Source organism: Salvelinus namaycush, chromosome 38 (assembly GCF_016432855.1).
Source record: "Salvelinus namaycush isolate Seneca chromosome 38, SaNama_1.0, whole genome shotgun sequence".
Taxonomy (NCBI): Eukaryota; Metazoa; Chordata; class Actinopteri; order Salmoniformes; family Salmonidae; genus Salvelinus; species Salvelinus namaycush.
This window is the reverse complement of record NC_052344.1, coordinates 12,298,882-12,314,540: the sequence shown is the minus strand read 5'-3', so window position 1 is coordinate 12,314,540 and position 15,659 is coordinate 12,298,882. Positions and strand designations below refer to the sequence as shown.

The 15,659-nt window shown below is 42.9% G+C and overlaps 3 protein-coding genes across 3 annotated transcripts; 2 read left to right on the top strand and 1 right to left on the bottom strand.

Moving 5' to 3' along the window:
• The first annotated feature begins 882 nt into the window (after positions 1–882).
• On the top strand, positions 883–5,127 carry LOC120031980 (mitochondrial-processing peptidase subunit beta-like). Its single transcript, XM_038977872.1, has 13 exons — positions 883–980; positions 1,359–1,496; positions 1,589–1,675; positions 1,780–1,909; positions 2,036–2,234; positions 2,646–2,725; positions 2,954–3,066; positions 3,427–3,570; positions 3,652–3,812; positions 4,085–4,170; positions 4,336–4,424; positions 4,537–4,612; positions 4,908–5,127. The coding sequence occupies exons 1-13, from the start codon at positions 897–899 to the stop codon at positions 4,970–4,972; spliced, it is 1,452 nt and encodes a 483-aa protein (XP_038833800.1). The 5' UTR covers positions 883–896; the 3' UTR covers positions 4,973–5,127.
• On the bottom strand, positions 4,489–10,665 carry LOC120031979 (dnaJ homolog subfamily C member 2-like). The gene is made up of 16 exons (XM_038977871.1): positions 10,489–10,665; positions 9,679–9,869; positions 9,143–9,218; positions 8,899–8,997; positions 8,252–8,474; positions 8,052–8,117; positions 7,621–7,712; positions 7,375–7,496; positions 7,117–7,266; positions 6,890–6,978; positions 6,729–6,798; positions 6,458–6,639; positions 6,039–6,139; positions 5,842–5,952; positions 5,477–5,631; positions 4,489–5,209 (listed from the first exon to the last, which is right to left on the bottom strand). Exons 1-16 carry the CDS (start codon positions 10,544–10,546, stop codon positions 5,141–5,143), a joined length of 1,854 nt encoding a protein of 617 aa, XP_038833799.1. The 5' UTR covers positions 10,547–10,665; the 3' UTR covers positions 4,489–5,140.
• Positions 10,666–10,935: 270 nt separating this feature from the next.
• On the top strand, positions 10,936–15,655 carry LOC120032154 (26S proteasome regulatory subunit 7). Its single transcript, XM_038978120.1, has 12 exons — positions 10,936–11,105; positions 11,578–11,615; positions 11,879–11,960; positions 12,188–12,287; positions 12,432–12,563; positions 12,678–12,750; positions 13,269–13,364; positions 13,615–13,779; positions 14,076–14,163; positions 14,394–14,596; positions 15,091–15,187; positions 15,387–15,655. The coding sequence occupies exons 1-12, from the start codon at positions 11,033–11,035 to the stop codon at positions 15,542–15,544; spliced, it is 1,305 nt and encodes a 434-aa protein (XP_038834048.1). The 5' UTR covers positions 10,936–11,032; the 3' UTR covers positions 15,545–15,655.
• Positions 15,656–15,659: the final 4 nt, after the last annotated feature.

The following is a 15,659-nucleotide window of genomic DNA, read 5'->3' as shown; positions in this document are numbered from 1 at the left end:
CGGAGCCGGTGTAGTACAATTCGGTCTTAGTCCTGTATTGACGCTTTGCCTGTTTGATGGTTCGTTGGAGGGCATAGCGGGATTTCTTATAAGCTTCCGGGTTAGAGTCCCACTCTGTAATCCATGGCTTCTGGTTGGGTATGTACGCACAGTCACTGTGGGGACGATGTCATCGATGCACTTATTGATGAAGCCAGTGACTGATTTGATGTACTCCTCAATGCCATCATAAGAATCCTTGAACATATTCCAGGCTGTGCTAGCAAAACAGTCCTGTAGTTTAGCATCTGCTTCATCTGACCACTTTTTTTATAGACTGAGTCACTGGTGCTTCATGCTTTAATTTTTAATTGATTGCACATAAAGGAAGATTTCTACATGATAGAGTGCTTGCTTTGTTATCTAACTGATAGTGTGTCTTGACTGTCATCCTGTGAACCCCGTTCATTGCTGCCTGCAGCTATATTATTTGAAATTATTTTTTATTAATCAATATCAAGCACACAGGAAATAGACAGACTAAATAAACAAAGAGTATATGAAAAATTTAGAACATAACTACCAGGGGAGAGAATAGTAAAGCATTATGATAATAAAGTACATTCAAACCAAAACCTTTGAAAAAGTTACATACATTCACGGTCTTCACAGCTTTTTTATTACTAGAGGAGGAAATGGTTTTCAAGTATTGTACAATTTCATTCTTAAAGATGATAAACAATTGTTTTCTATTCATACATTTACAATTATAGCTACATTTGTACATGTATATTTATGAATATGACATTTTACTAATCATAATGACATGGCAAATGCTGGTGGACGTGTTACATGCTCATTACCGCAGCTCACTAAATAATCGCACTTGCGCAATAGCCATGTCACAAATAATCAACATGGCGACGTCCTTACAGCGCCTTACCTCCGCTGGGAGATATCTTGTAAAACGGAATTTATTGGAGAGTAATGTCTTAACCAGGGTAAGTCTCGATATCCAGAAGGGTGACAATTTTAGCCTGTAAACCTTGGTAGAATTATCAATAACAGATACTTAGCTAACTATAGTAGCTAAATAAGAGGGATATCCAGGCAGCATTGCCTGTGTTCTGCAGGTCCTGAAGCTTTGATGAAGTATAATAATTCCTTCTAGTGATAATTGACTCTGCGTGTGAAATGATCACACAACTTACTTCAAACCAGTAGCATTACCTAGATATTTGTTTTCATAGTCTAGACTAGAATAAACTGTAATGCCCAGCCAAGTAAAACTTGCAAATGCGATCAACGTTCTCCTGTAGCTAGCTAACGTTAGTACCGTTAGTCGCTAATAGTACTCACTCCCACCCTTCTCATTGCAGTCCATAGTTGGATCACACAGACTATTGGCTACACAGGCCGCCAACCAAGTGATGTTAAATGTCCCTGAAACCAAGGTTACCACCTTAGAAAATGGACTACGTGTTGCATCTGAGGATTCCGGTCTTTCGACTTGCACGGTGAGTAACAGAGACCCTCCCACTGTTAAGTACAATCTATCTACTATATAGTAGTGTGCTGAAGTCGGATGTCATCAATTGGTGCCTTGCAGGTTGGACTCTGGATAGATGCAGGGAGTCGTTATGAGAATGAGAGGAACAATGGCACTGCTCATTTCTTGGAACACATGGCTTTCAAGGTTAGATGACAAGTGCTACATTCACTGCAAATCGCAACCAAAGTTCCATTACCAACTTTGATACCGTTTGACATGTCTGTTCATCTGTGATGTGCGTCTGGCAGGGTACAAGGAAGCGCTCCCAGCTTGACCTGGAGCTGGAGATTGAAAATATTGGGGCCCATCTGAATGCTTACACCTCGAGGGAGCAGACTGTGTATTACGCCAAAGCATTCACAAAGGATCTTCCCAGAGGTATGACCACTGACTGTATAGAGATTTGCTCCACTGTCTTGTCACTGAACTGTGTGTGGCCACAGATGGATAGTGGACATTTTGCTATAAGTGTAGCAGAGACCGTTTATAATGCTTGTTCTCCAGCGGTAGAGATCCTGGCAGACATCATCCAGAACAGCACATTGGGGGGAGCAGAGATCGAGCGAGAGCGAGGGGTCATCCTCCGAGAGATGCAGGAAGTAGAGACCAACCTGCAGGAAGTGGTGTTTGATTACCTCCACGCCACAGCTTATCAAGCCACAGCGCTGGGCAGAACCATCCTGGGCCCTACGGAGAACATCAAGTAGGACTGTCTCACCTGGGGCCTGGGTTCATGACGGCACAGAATGGGAAATGTTTTGCAACCGAAAACAAAAAAATCTGCATTCCTTATTGGACCAGGAAGCCTAGTCCCACACGGATACAGTCTGTTTTCTTCCGTTTTGTGCCTAATGAACATAACCCAGCTCACGAGAGAACAATGTTACAGAATGTTAACATAGAAATGTACTGTGCATAACAGGTATGATTGCCTGTCATACTGAACAGGGCATCCGGTTAACTATTCCATTACCTTTTATATCTGCAATGTTGTGAATTGCTCACTACTGAATAATATACCCCTAGACTTGGTTATTCCTGTCAACTCAGATCAGTTTGCTTCATAGAAACCACAGGGGATATGCAGTGATATTTCTGCTGTCTGTGTTTATAGAACAATAAACAGAGGAGACCTTGTTGAATACATCACTACTCACTACAAAGGACCGAGAATAGTGTTGGCTGCTGCTGGAGGTAGGTTTTCTCATCTTAAAGGGACATTTGAAAAATGTTCCAGCACCATCCCAACATTTGTGAAAATGGCATGCTTATGTTTTGTAGTAATAAAGATAAGTGTTTCCAATGACATCAACCAATTAGTAGGAAATGCCTACACAATTGGTCAAAATCACACAATGTACACTGCCATTGAGAAATAGAATCCATGGAAGATATTTTGTGCTAACATTGTCTTTCAAACAGGGGTTTCACACAATGAATTGATAGATTTGGCCAAGTACCACTTTGGGAATCTTCCTGCCAGATACAAGGGAGAGGCGCCAACTTTCCCACAATGTGACTTTACTGGAAGTGAGGTGAGACTGAAGGCCCTTATTGTTTATCTCCAACAGAGGCAAACTTGCTCCCCATGGTCAACTCCATGGTAAGGGTGACACTCAGATTTCACTTTAAAGTGTATGTCAAACTACTATGCACAAAGAAATGTTTACAAAAACACATTTACTTGAGAACAGTGCAGATGCAAAGTTTGATAACAAAATGACAAACTGTCATTCTCTTACTTGAACAATGAAAATGCAAAGTTTGGTAAGTGTTTAAAGTAGTCTTTGTGCATAAAGGTATATGGTTTGTTTAACTTTGCAGTAGTTGGTTTTTGTTTAATGTGGAATTTCCCCTTGTATATTGGCCAATTTGATTACGTTGTTGTTGGTTAGATCCGAGTTCGTGACGACAAGATGCCCCTGGCACACATTGCCATTGCTGTGGAAGCAGTGGGCTGGTCGCACCCCGATACCATTCCCCTTATGGTGGCAAACACACTCATCGGCAACTGGGACCGCTCCTTTGGTGGGGGTGTGGTAAGTTCTCATGTTCCCAGGCATCAGGACTCCTTCCAGGTCGATTCCCCCTCTTACCTTCTGTGTATTGACCTTTGCCAGAATCTCTCCAGCAAGCTGGCGCAGATGGCGTGCCAGGGCAACCTGTGCCACAGCTTCCAGTCTTTCAACACCTGTTACACCGACACAGGCCTGTGGGGACTCTACATGGTGTGTGAGCCTGGCACCATCAACGAGATGATGCACTTCGCCCAGCTGGAATGGTGAGCACTGACTGAGCCCAGCTGGAATGGTGAGCACTGACTGAGCCCAGCTGGAATGGTGAGCACTGACTGAGCCCAGCTGTCACCTGAGTGGGCAGTCAAACCAAGCTGGCCTGGTTATGCTGGAACAGGGCTGAAAATGACAATGTGAAAAAGAATCTGACCCAGCATAGTTTGGGTCAGCACGGTAGTGTGAAAGGGGGTTGCCGCTCAGTTCATACTATGACTTCTTTCCATTAAATTTGACTGACGTTTACTTTTGTTTACCTCAGGATGTCACTCTGCACTAGCGTTACTGAGAGCGAAGTTGCAAGAGCCAAGAACCTCCTCAAGACAAACATGCTTTTGCATCTTGATGGTAAGGCCACATGATCAGGGTTTGAATTACCAATGGACTTTTGGGGGTACCCACAGTCTATCTGCGGGCACATTGACATTTCAATTCTTATGGAGGTATTTAGCCAGCCACCCTTTAATTCAAACCCTGCCAATGATCATAAAATCAAATTGACCTTTTTTCTAGGATCCACCCCAATCTGTGAGGACATCGGCAGACAGATGCTTTGTTACAGCCGTAGGATCCCTCTGCATGAACTGGAGGCCAGAATTGATGTGAGTAAATGAATGTTTCGATGCCAAATGTAAGCTGTGATTAACATAGCAAAGACACTTGTATTGGGAAATTGCAGTGTCTTTATTTGAAATATTTTTATGTCCCTCGAAGGCCATAGATGCAAAGACCATCAAGGACGTGTGTACAAAATACATCTATGACAAATCGCCTGCCATCGCAGCAGTCGGTACGTTGTGATTTCTATTCTTATTGACATCGAGAACAGATTCTAATTCATCCTGTTTACTGGCATTCCCCCCCCTCCAAATTAAGGCCATTAGGGGTCGTCAAAGTTATGCAATTTCAGCTACAAATATACACACTTCATTTATGTTGCCAAAACAATAGATACAATATTGCAGTCAGTCAAGACCTTACCTGTGCTGCTAGGTCAGAACAGTGGAATTGAACTGTTGAAGGTTGACTACTTACAACACTGGTGTGGTATAAAGAGCATTCAGTACATTTCCCTCTTGTTTCAGGACCAATCGAGCAGCTCCCAGACTACAACCGAATTCGCAGTGGGATGTACTGGATGAGAACCTGAGAATTGGCGCTCTCTTTAGATACTTAGGAAAGTTAATAACAGCGAGCAGCCAACTGTACAGTATATCAACTTTTACAAACAGAGTTTAAGTTGTGGTTTCTTTTAATTTTATTATAAAATAAAGACCAACACAATAATGTTAAAAGAAGAACAGGGCTGTTTGTCTTGTCATTTTTTGCTTTTACTGCCAACTTGTTCCTGGGCGGCCTTCTTGGCTTTGACCATCTCCACCAGTTCCTGTAGGAGAGGAGAACTAGCTTTAGGCAGGCATTCAATCTGATCAGCGCTAGATCCCTTTTAAAAGGTCACTGGACATGTGCTCTATGCGGCGTTTACCGTGAATTCGGGCTCCACAAACATGGGAACAATGCCTTTAAAAAGGTGCGTAGCAGACTAAACGCGATCAGATTGTATCCCAGCCTGTATACTGTCATCTAAATTGTACATACAAACAGGGATTGAAACCACACACAGAAGGATCAATGATAACAAGGCCCAGCTTACCTTATATCTCTTCATACAGTCCTTCTTGGTACGTCCAGGCACAGCTGCAGCGATCTTCTCCCACCTCTCCTTGGTGCTGACTGGGTAGGTCTTCAAGGCCTGCTCTAGCAGCTTCTGCTCCTCTGTGGTCCAGGATGCAGTGTTGGCTTCAGCACCTGAAGCAGTGAGAATTGAAGAGGACAGTGAATGGCTAACACTAGGAAACATATCCAGAAAGAACCCGTAGTCACTACTACACCCCATATTGCTTAATCAGATCCTTAAGTGTAGAAAGTATGGAGTCAGTGACAAAGTACTTTCAGTCATGGGTATAAATCCAATGGGCTTTTGTGCAAGCAAAAATTCACTACTAAATGACCACTCACCGTCGAATCTCTCAGAGGGCACTGCGTTGTCCACTGTCTGGGGCACAGCTGCATGCTCTTTGTTAAACTTCTCAAAGGCCTTCTTGTTAATCTCATCTTTCTGCCCGGGTTCTGAAAAAGTGGCAATAAAGTCAAGTGTTTTGCAGAGAATTACACTGACAAAGACTCCTACATCTGGTGACATGACAGTTGCTCACCAAGCTTTTGTAAGTTCTTGGCTTTGTTGATGACATCTTTGGCTGTCCTTTTGATGCCACTGGTGGAGTGCAAGTTCATGTAGTTGGCAATGACTTCCCATCTACAGGATAGAAAACAAAAGACGAATCGTTTAAAGTAAAAGCTTCATGAACAGAACACAGCCAAGTTCATTAGGCAAACATTGCAGATATAAATGTAATGAATATTGAACTTGTACCATTTATAACCTCACTGTACCATTGTTTAAATGAAAGTGCCGGTTTCCCATGAGCAGTAAAACATGTCAATACAGAAATGTCATGAATAGAGTGGATTCCTTATTCTACATATGAGAAGCAAGTTCATTATATATGTATTTTTAGGCTTGTTTGTTCTACTTCAACATTGTGTCCTGTTGAACGCAGCCCTGGGAGGGTACCTGGCGTTGGTTCCAGCAGGGAACAGGTTGACTGCTTTGATGAGCAGCGGGAGCTCTTCCTCATTCCAGCCCTTTCCACCACCCCCGCCTCCTCCGCTGGCCTGTACGGTAGTGCGGACAGCTTGCCTGGCCTGCACCTCCGCATCCTTCTCCTTTTGCAGCTGGGCATTCACCTCTTGCACCTGTACATACACACAAAACAATGTCAGTGGTACAGATGGAAGCTGTGTACCATATTTACACCCAGTCATCATGCGGTGCCGGTCTCTACCTGCTTCTCCACCGCTACCTTGCCCTCCTCCTTTGAACCCGATGCCAATCCTTCATTCAGGGATTGCAGACTGGAGAAAGAAAGTGATTCCCACTGTAGAGTTAAACTCCAGATTTGTATAAAGTATTACCAATAAGGCAATTTCTATTAATATCCTTTACCTCACAAGCTCCAAACGGTCACAAAGTTTCTCCACATCTTCCATCATTTTCACACTATCAGATTCATTGTCACCAAAGTAATTCCAGTTCTTCAGGGGAAAACAAAAAAAAGAGGACAGGAAAATACTAAGATGAGTTGGGTACCTTAAACAGCATTACAATCTTGCCCACTAATCAGCAAATGTTAATTAATTCCCTGGAGAGAGGCCACCCCATTCAAGCAGCACCTTGCAAGTTGTCCTCAGTTTCTGCCTCTCTTTCTTGATGGCCTTCTTTTGGATCTCCTTCTCCTTCTTGGCCTGCTGGGCAACCAGTTTGGCCTCCTCTTCCTCCTTCTCTTTGGCCAGCCGTGCAGCATCCAGCTCTGCCTGCCGAGCCTGATACCAACAGAGTCAGAAACGCATTGAAGTCTATGCAGAAACAATCTGGACACAAGGGAGAGGCAAGAATAAAACTAAATGGATGTTCTAATGTGTCGGACTGACCCGCTCCTTCTCCTCTTGCTCTTTCCTCTTGGCGTCTGCTTTGGCCTTCTTCTCATTCTCCTTTCTGGCCTTCTCGTCATCTTTGAATTTCTTTATCCTGGGATCAAGGCTGTAGGCCGTGTCTTTCAACAGAAACGCACCCAAACAGTGTCATTCCATGAACCCATCTGCCAGGTATTTCAGTTTGGAGTTAGTCATTTTCTATTGTTCAAGTAAGAACAGGTATGCATGCCTAGTGGGCCTTACCAACAAGTGTCCGTAGTCTATTCATCTCTTCCTTCTTCCTGGTGGCTCTGGCTGCACGATTCTGCTTTTCAATCCATCTCCTCTCATCACGACTGAATTCAACAGATGAAAGCATACAAATCAGACACTACTGAGAATGGAAGACACAGGCAGCCTAGCGGTTAGAGCTCTGGGCCAGTAACCGAAAGGTCCCTGGTTCGAAACCCTGAGCCGACTATGTGAAAAAAAGAAAAATAAATGGTTGATGTGCACTTGAGCAAGGCACTTAACCCTAATTTACTCCATGGGGGCACCGTACTATGGCTAACCCTGTAAAGCAACACATTCTACTGTACCTGGTGACAATAAAACATATACAATACATAAATATAAGAAAGTGCATTCCACATGGATGGTTTTGATATGACCCACCATGTTCTGATATTACTTACCATTCTGCCTTGTCCTTTTCCTCTTCATCCAAATAAGAAAACTCTCTCCATGAGTCAAAGTTGTACCTTGAGATTATGAATGGGAAACAAATTCACAATTCAAATCAATGAACAACAAATTGTGAGAAGTTGCTATACACCGCATGTCCACAATAAGTTCCAAATTCAGATTTTTTTGGGGCTGAAAGGATCTTACTTACCAAACAGAATAAAAATTATCCACATCCTCAAAGGAGGAATCCATAGTGCCAAGTTTGGGCACGTGTTTTTTGGAAGACCACCGGGCATTTCTCTCAAAAACGGGAGCATACGCCTCAAAGAAGTTATCCTTGCCTTCGCCCTTTGAGGGCACAGCGTTGTCAAAGGTAGGATCTACACTGTCAAATGCTCTTCGCTTCACAGGATCTGACAGAATTTCTATAGCTGGTATGAGATAAAAACACAAAATATTATTGTTAATAGGAGCTGAAACAGAATGTTTAGCCTCATATGATGAGATAATGTCTACTTTATTAGTCCACCAGATAGACATCTGTCAAACACACAAACACACATTCGGTTGGAGCAGAGGGCAGCTGCGGTGCCCAATGAGCAGTTTAGGGGGTTAAGTTTGATGCTCAAGGGAACATTGGCAGATATTGATGCCAGCAACCCTCTGGTAAAACAATACTATATTTCATACTATAATCATTGTATTTGTATACAGAGGGAGTACTGTGAGGTATAACACCTATCTATCTAAGACAATTATCCAAAGGGACTTTTTTTAGGATGTGCATGTGATCCCTGCGAGATTTGAACAAACCATGACCTTGGCATTGCTGACAATGTTTTTCAATGTCCTTACCTTTAGTTATGCAGGTGAAGTAGTCACCATCTCCTTCTACAATCTGCTCTCCCGCAGCTTTCCTTTTGTCAGGGTGATGCTTCAACACCATTGCCTTGTCTGTCGAAAAACATTAGACTTAATATACTGCGGTAAAACAAGCTGCTATTCTAATGAACTCTGGAAGTAATGCCAGAGAAACCTTATGGTCAACAAATATAAATGTGGTTCAGAAGACGAAAACAGAACACATGGAAATACTCACGGGCAGCTTTGATTTGTTTCTGTGTCGCCTTGTACCTCATATGAGCCAATCCAAGGACAGCATAGTGATCTTGATTCTGAAAAGAGAAATGCCAAGGGGGAAGACATCCTTTACTACGTATTCCCAAAGGTAGAATTCAATACAGTGTTCCTAACGGTTCTGAAGCGAGGTCCCACTGATATAACGTCTAACTCAGTGGCAGTCGGTGCTGTTTAAGATGAGGGAGGACGATTTCTATTACAGCATATTGGATAAGTCCCATTCATATTCCATTCACCCAGCTCAATATAACGTCAATACCCATCATGAGGTTGCTACAAAAGGTCAAGAGAAAAATTTGAGTAACGCAGTGTGACACATTTAATACCGCCTTGCACACTTCTTGCCTGCATCTAGCTGATCTAGGGTGTAATCATTAGTCCAACAGTTGCAAACGAGTGTTTCGATTGGACAAATTCAGGTATGTTTATCCCTTTTTCGTTTGTTTCCATTTAATGATTTTCAATAGAATCGGCGGAATGAATACACCCAACTACCTTCCAGTCTTTGGGGTCCAGTGTTCTCAGCAGGGGGAAATCCTCCAGCTGCAGCTCTTCATCCTCAGATTCCTCAGACAGCTCCTCCTCTTCCTCAAGCTCCTGGAAGGAGGCAGATACATTCCTGTTCCTCCTCTTCAGAAAAGCCTCGAACCACCGACCAACAGGTTCCACCTCGATCTGCACTGAGGCTGAGGGAGAGAGGAGGGCAACCATTATCCCCTCCATCTGGCTGCATTCTCTAAACGGAGAATAACATTCTGCAACCTATCAAACAACTTCAATTCCCTTGTTAACAAAACATACATGTTGTATGAGTAAGTGTGAGCTAGAACTGTCAAATATCCTTTAATAAGTTGAGTGGTGTCCTATTTCTTTTTATATATATATATATTTTTTTTTTACGAATGATCACTAAACGTCCACAAATGAACAACAAAATGGCCATGTTAAGTGTTATAGCTAGCTATGTGGGGCTACAGTATATGAACCTGTGCAGCAGGTGTCTTTATTCCAAACTAAGATTCAGCAACAGCAAACACATGCACAACATCAATGCTGTCTCTCTTAGTAATTTAGCTAGTTAGCGTAACGATTTTCATAGACAGTAACGTTAGCTAGCTAGTAAGCTACAATGATTATATTAACAATATTAATTAAATAACACTCCATACTCGTATGCGATAACTAGCTAACGTTAGCTGTTATCTGATATACCGGTAGTTAACTAGCATAGTTGCTCGCTAGCTAGCTGCATGATAGCGAATTGTGTCAGTATCAGCAGCATTTTCACTCTCATTCAATGCTTACCAGAAATGTCATTACAGTAGACGACTGTAACATCCCCTTCTAATGCTTCTATTAGCATACTGGAAAGGTCTGCTATAACATTCAGCTGTGAAATGTATTCAGTTAAATGTTTTATAAAGTGCTAGTATGTCGCCCGGTTTTTTAGTGCACCACATGGGCCTGCTTTTACAAGTGCCTTACTGGGTAGACCGGGCTTACACTCTTATAATTCCGATATCCCACATAGGATACCTTATGTTTAGTTCCTAAATAATAGTTTTACATTTCAGAGACGATCTTCTCACAAACGACTGTTATGCTAGTATTAAGTATGTCGCTTAATTAAAAAAAAAAAAACATTCATACATTTGAACAGATATTGGTTGTATAAAATATATATATTTTTTTAAATTGGAACATTATGACAATGGGTCGTCAAATAAAGGTCCGACCTCCATTTCCGGTCAATTGTGCATAGCGGAAGTAACAAACCTGCTGTGTAATCCTTGTTGTGCTGAAGCACAAAATCTTCTAGTAAAACTTTATACACAGAATAACATTAGCAATGCCAGATTATTTGGGAGGCGATCAAAGGAAAATCAAAGATGTCAAAGAAGAGGAGGATAAACCTATCAGATGTATGTGATGATATTTTTGAGAACCACTGTTTATTAGCTAATGTTAGCTAGCTTGGTCAGTACGACAGTTAGCTATGATGGCTAATTTAAGTCATGCAATACATTGTCATACACTGAATACTTTTAACAAAGATAGCTAGTTAATAACAATATGAGCTAGAACAAAAATCAAACAAGCCACGGTGTTACGTGATCTTTCCTAGTATGGCTTAATATCATTAACGTTAGTTAGCTAGTTATCTAGCCAGGGCTAACGTTAGCTAGCCAGGGCTAACGTTAGCTAGCCCTGGCTAATGAACACTGCCATTTTTGTTTTGGACACCTATGTCACAGTGGGTTCTTTAAATGATCAATTATGCCTGGATGTAAAGACAAGCTATTACAATAATGATATTTGCCTATTTAATAGCTATGAATTGGTTGTTCGTGAATGTTATGTAAATTCAAATTGAAATGTGTTTTTGCCCTCCAGCTTTGGATGAAGGAGACATTGCCTTATTGAAAACTTATGTGAGTATGAGCTAGTCTATACCTGTACATTAATTGATTGCTATTTCACATCTTGTAGGCCTAGCTACAATCATAATGACCCCTGTGATGATGATGTCTAATGGTGTAGGGCAGACCAATTAATTTTCCCGTTATTACCTATTGATTAAAGGTTGATTATCACTGATTGAAATGTCATTATCTGCTACAATAACTACAGTCTACATTCCCTGAAAAACATGCAATTCCTTGACTGACATCTTTGTATTGCTGGTTGATAACAGGGCCAGAGCACTTACTCCAGACAGATTAAGCAAGTGGAAGATGACATCCAAAACCTGCTCAAGAAGATCAATGAACTAACCGGTAGGCTGCAATGTGGTTATACGTAACATCCATGTGCATTATCACTCATTAAACATGTAGTGTATATTGAATAGGGATTACCTTCAGTATTCTACTCTCCCATGATGCGTGAAACTATTTAGAATGTGGCTTGCTTTTCCTTAGTGATAGCAGAACATCTGTTATTTGTTGCTTTCAAGTCTGACAGATAGCGTACGTGCACTAACCTCAGCTATCTAACCATGCAGGCATTAAGGAATCGGACACTGGCCTGGCTCCCCCTGCTCTATGGGATCTGGCTGCAGACAAACAGACTCTGCAGAGCGAGCAGCCTCTGCAGGTGGCAAGGTATGGCACACTTCTCAATTTACTGTATCTCACCAGCATCATTTAATAGATTTAACTGTCTTTAAAAACAATGGAAATTGTTTTAGGTTTTGTTTTCTAGTTTGAGCTAAACACCCACATGCTTGTTGTATTTTGTTGTGGCAGATGCACAAAGATCATCAACGCGGACTCTGAAGACCCAAAGTACATCATCAATGTGAAGCAGTTTGCCAAGTTTGTGGTGGACCTGAGTGACCAGGTGGCCCCCACTGACATAGAGGAGGGTATGAGAGTCGGGTAAGGCTGAAGGGTGATATCTTGCTCCAATAAGAATCACGTGTGCCAATGTTCAATATTGCATTGGTACAGTATTATTGTTAGATACTTAAGTCTCCTGTGTTTATCTTTTAGTGTGGACAGAAACAAGTACCAGATCCACATTCCTCTGCCTCCCAAGATTGACCCCACAGTCACTATGATGCAGGTAAGACGTGACACAACCGCTTGATCTCAATTCAAGATCTGTTTCCTCACCTTTATCTGCACCGATTGGAAAAGTACTTGACAGCTGAAAACAATATGGTGGAAGCTCATCCTTAGGTTGGCTATCACCCGGTCAGCGCAAAGAAGGCCAACATCTGTTTTGAGGAAGGGGTTTTATTCATTAGGGCAAACAGTAACAAAACTTTTTGCAACAGAAAAAAATAAATGTTTCTTCTTGTTCAAGTTCTGGGGTGTAATCATTAGCCCAAAACATTTTTTCTACTGAAACTGTTTACTGCAAACGGAAAATTCTTTGCAACAGAGTTTCTATTGGACAAATTCAGGTAGGTCCCTCCCCCTTTGGTTCAGTTTTGTTCCTAGTGAATACACCTCAAGTAGTGCCTCCCCGTTTGTCAGTTTTCTGCTTTGTGCCTAATGTTTACGACCATGGCCTGAAGGATACTTGTCAACGTATTGTAGCTACCTGAACTAACAGCAACATCTGTTCCTGTCTACTAGGTGGAGGAGAAGCCTGATGTGACCTACAGTGATGTGGGTGGATGTAAAGAGCAGATTGAGAAGCTCAGGGAGGTGGTGGAGACCCCACTGCTCCATGTAAGTGTTCCTATAGTCTCGATTTGTCATTTATAATTACTCTACCAAATATCACAAAATGCGTATAAACTATACATTCATGACATTTAAAATGAGAAAGTATCAATAAGTAAGGCAATAAAAACATGGGTGAGTGCCCTCAGATTTCCTGCATTTGTGGCAGGGTTATTAGACATCTTGTACACTTAAAACATATTGGATCCTTTGTACCTCTGCTGATGTCTCCTCTCGTTGTCCGTTCTGCTTTCAGCCCGAGAGGTTTGTCAACCTGGGTATTGAGCCCCCGAAGGGGGTTCTGCTGTTCGGCCCACCCGGTACAGGTAAAACCCTGTGTGCCAGAGCCGTGGCCAACCGCACCGATGCCTGCTTCATCAGGGTCATCGGCTCAGAGCTGGTCCAGAAATACGTGGGAGAGGTGAGTCAATGATAAATGGTGAAGTTGCCCCCAGACACTGATTTTGGGTCAGTTTAGAATTTCCTCCAGTAATGGTTAATGTTAGGATCGGAGGATGGGAAGCTGATCCTAGATCTGTATATAGGGGAAACTTCAACCCTGAGCGAGTCGCAATCAAGTTGTATTGAATTGATTTGAGAACTCAGGATGTATTGAATTGATTTGAGAACTCAGGATGATGGAGAATTAACTCAAGAATGTGGTCCTGAATCAGTGTGAGCTTACCTTGTTCTCTGTGCTTTGTTTCTCTTCCTCAGGGTGCCAGAATGGTGCGGGAGCTTTTCGAGATGGCCAGAACCAAGAAGGCATGCCTCATCTTCTTCGACGAAATTGACGCTATTGGAGGTCAGCACTTAAAAAAAAAAACTTGTACTGATTTAAATGCCAGACAGCTCTGTAAAAGAACACATTTATGCATTTCACAAGAAGTGGTAGTAAGTAGCCTTGTCCGAGCCAGAACAACCCATAGAGCAGGAGGCAGCTTGACGTGCACAGGATGCTCATCTTGTCACCAGAAATAGTAGCCCTGTCTGTTATTGTGCCTCGACTTACATGTGGGTTGTCTTGTCTTGTAGGGGCCCGTTTTGACGACGGAGCCGGTGGGGACAATGAGGTCCAGAGGACCATGCTGGAGCTCATCAACCAGCTGGATGGCTTCGACCCCAGGGGGAACATCAAGGTCCTGATGGCCACCAACCGGCCCGACACCCTGGACCCGGCCCTCATGAGGCCCGGGCGACTGGACAGGAAGATTGAGTTCAGCTTGCCAGACCTGGAGGTGAATACAATGTCTGATTAGAACGGGAGTAACTCTGACCTCTCGGACTCCAGTCCCTAATGGCACCCTATTCCCTTTGGATCCTGGTCTAAAGTAGTACACTATATTAGGGAATAGTGTCATTTGGCTGGTCAAAAGTAGTGCACTACATTAGGGAATAATGTGCCATTTGGCTGGTCAAAAGTAGTGCACTATATTAGGGAACAGGGTGCCATTTGGCTGGTCAAAAGTAGTGCACTATATTAGGGAACAGAGTGCCATTTGGAACGTAGCCACTGACTCCTCCCTGACTTGGTGAATATGCAGAGGAACAGATTACATCATTACAAAGGTGGTAATAAAAAATGCATGAAGATGAATGAGTAGTGAATGAAGTTAGCTGCCAACAATTACTCCTACTGGATGAATAGTGAAGATGTGATTGGGTTGAGATGTACTCCTCAATATGAATGTAGTGACCTGGCAGTGTGGTAAAGAATGAGGTGTTGTTTCAGGGTCGTACTCACATCTTCAAGATCCATGCCCGCTCCATGAGCGTGGAGAGAGACATCCGCTTCGAGCTGCTGGCTCGTCTCTGTCCCAACAGCACAGGTAAGATGACCCGACACCGCGTTGTTCCGGTGATGCAACACTATTTTTAGTAATTGACATGTAAAAAGGTTGCGTTGGAATTCTCTACCCTGCACTCTCCTGCAGCCCAATGACGGGCTCCAACCATGTAGCCCACACCCTGTCAAGCCATATTTGGGATGCAAGGTAGTCAGTCACACCGTTTGTTTTGTCCTATCAGGTGCGGAGATTCGTAGCGTGTGCACGGAGGCGGGTATGTTCGCCATCCGCGCCCGCCGGAAGATCGCCACTGAGAAGGACTTCCTGGAGGCGGTCAACAAGGTCATCAAGTCCTACGCCAAGTTCAGCGCCACCCCGAGATACATGACCTACAACTAAACAGCACCGCCTGCATCTGGGGTTGTTTCCCAAGAGGCTGGGGAGGAGAGTCGATGCTCATTTTCTGTCATTCAACATTACCTACACAATTAAAGTTTATTCCAGTTTGGACGTT

Excerpts from the sequence above, each read along its gene's own strand:
- LOC120031980 (XM_038977872.1), top strand. The coding sequence starts at position 897 with ATGGCGACGTCCTTACAGCGCCTTACCTCCGCTGGGAGATATCTTGTA. Across the intron at positions 1,910-2,035 it reads CACAAAGGATCTTCCCAGAG|CGGTAGAGATCCTGGCAGAC; the intron begins GTATGACCACTG and ends CTTGTTCTCCAG. Across the intron at positions 2,726-2,953 it reads AGTGTTGGCTGCTGCTGGAG|GGGTTTCACACAATGAATTG; the intron begins GTAGGTTTTCTC and ends TCTTTCAAACAG.
- LOC120031979 (XM_038977871.1), bottom strand. The coding sequence starts at position 10,546 with ATGCTAATAGAAGCATTAGAAGGGGATGTTACAGTCGTCTACTGTAAT. Across the intron at positions 9,219-9,678 it reads TGGACCCCAAAGACTGGAAG|AATCAAGATCACTATGCTGT; the intron begins GTAGTTGGGTGT and ends TTCTCTTTTCAG. Across the intron at positions 5,210-5,476 it reads ACTGTATGAAGAGATATAAG|GAACTGGTGGAGATGGTCAA; the intron begins GTAAGCTGGGCC and ends CCTCTCCTACAG.
- LOC120032154 (XM_038978120.1), top strand. The coding sequence starts at position 11,033 with ATGCCAGATTATTTGGGAGGCGATCAAAGGAAAATCAAAGATGTCAAA. Across the intron at positions 11,106-11,577 it reads GGAGGATAAACCTATCAGAT|CTTTGGATGAAGGAGACATT; the intron begins GTATGTGATGAT and ends TTTGCCCTCCAG. Across the intron at positions 15,188-15,386 it reads TCTCTGTCCCAACAGCACAG|GTGCGGAGATTCGTAGCGTG; the intron begins GTAAGATGACCC and ends TTGTCCTATCAG.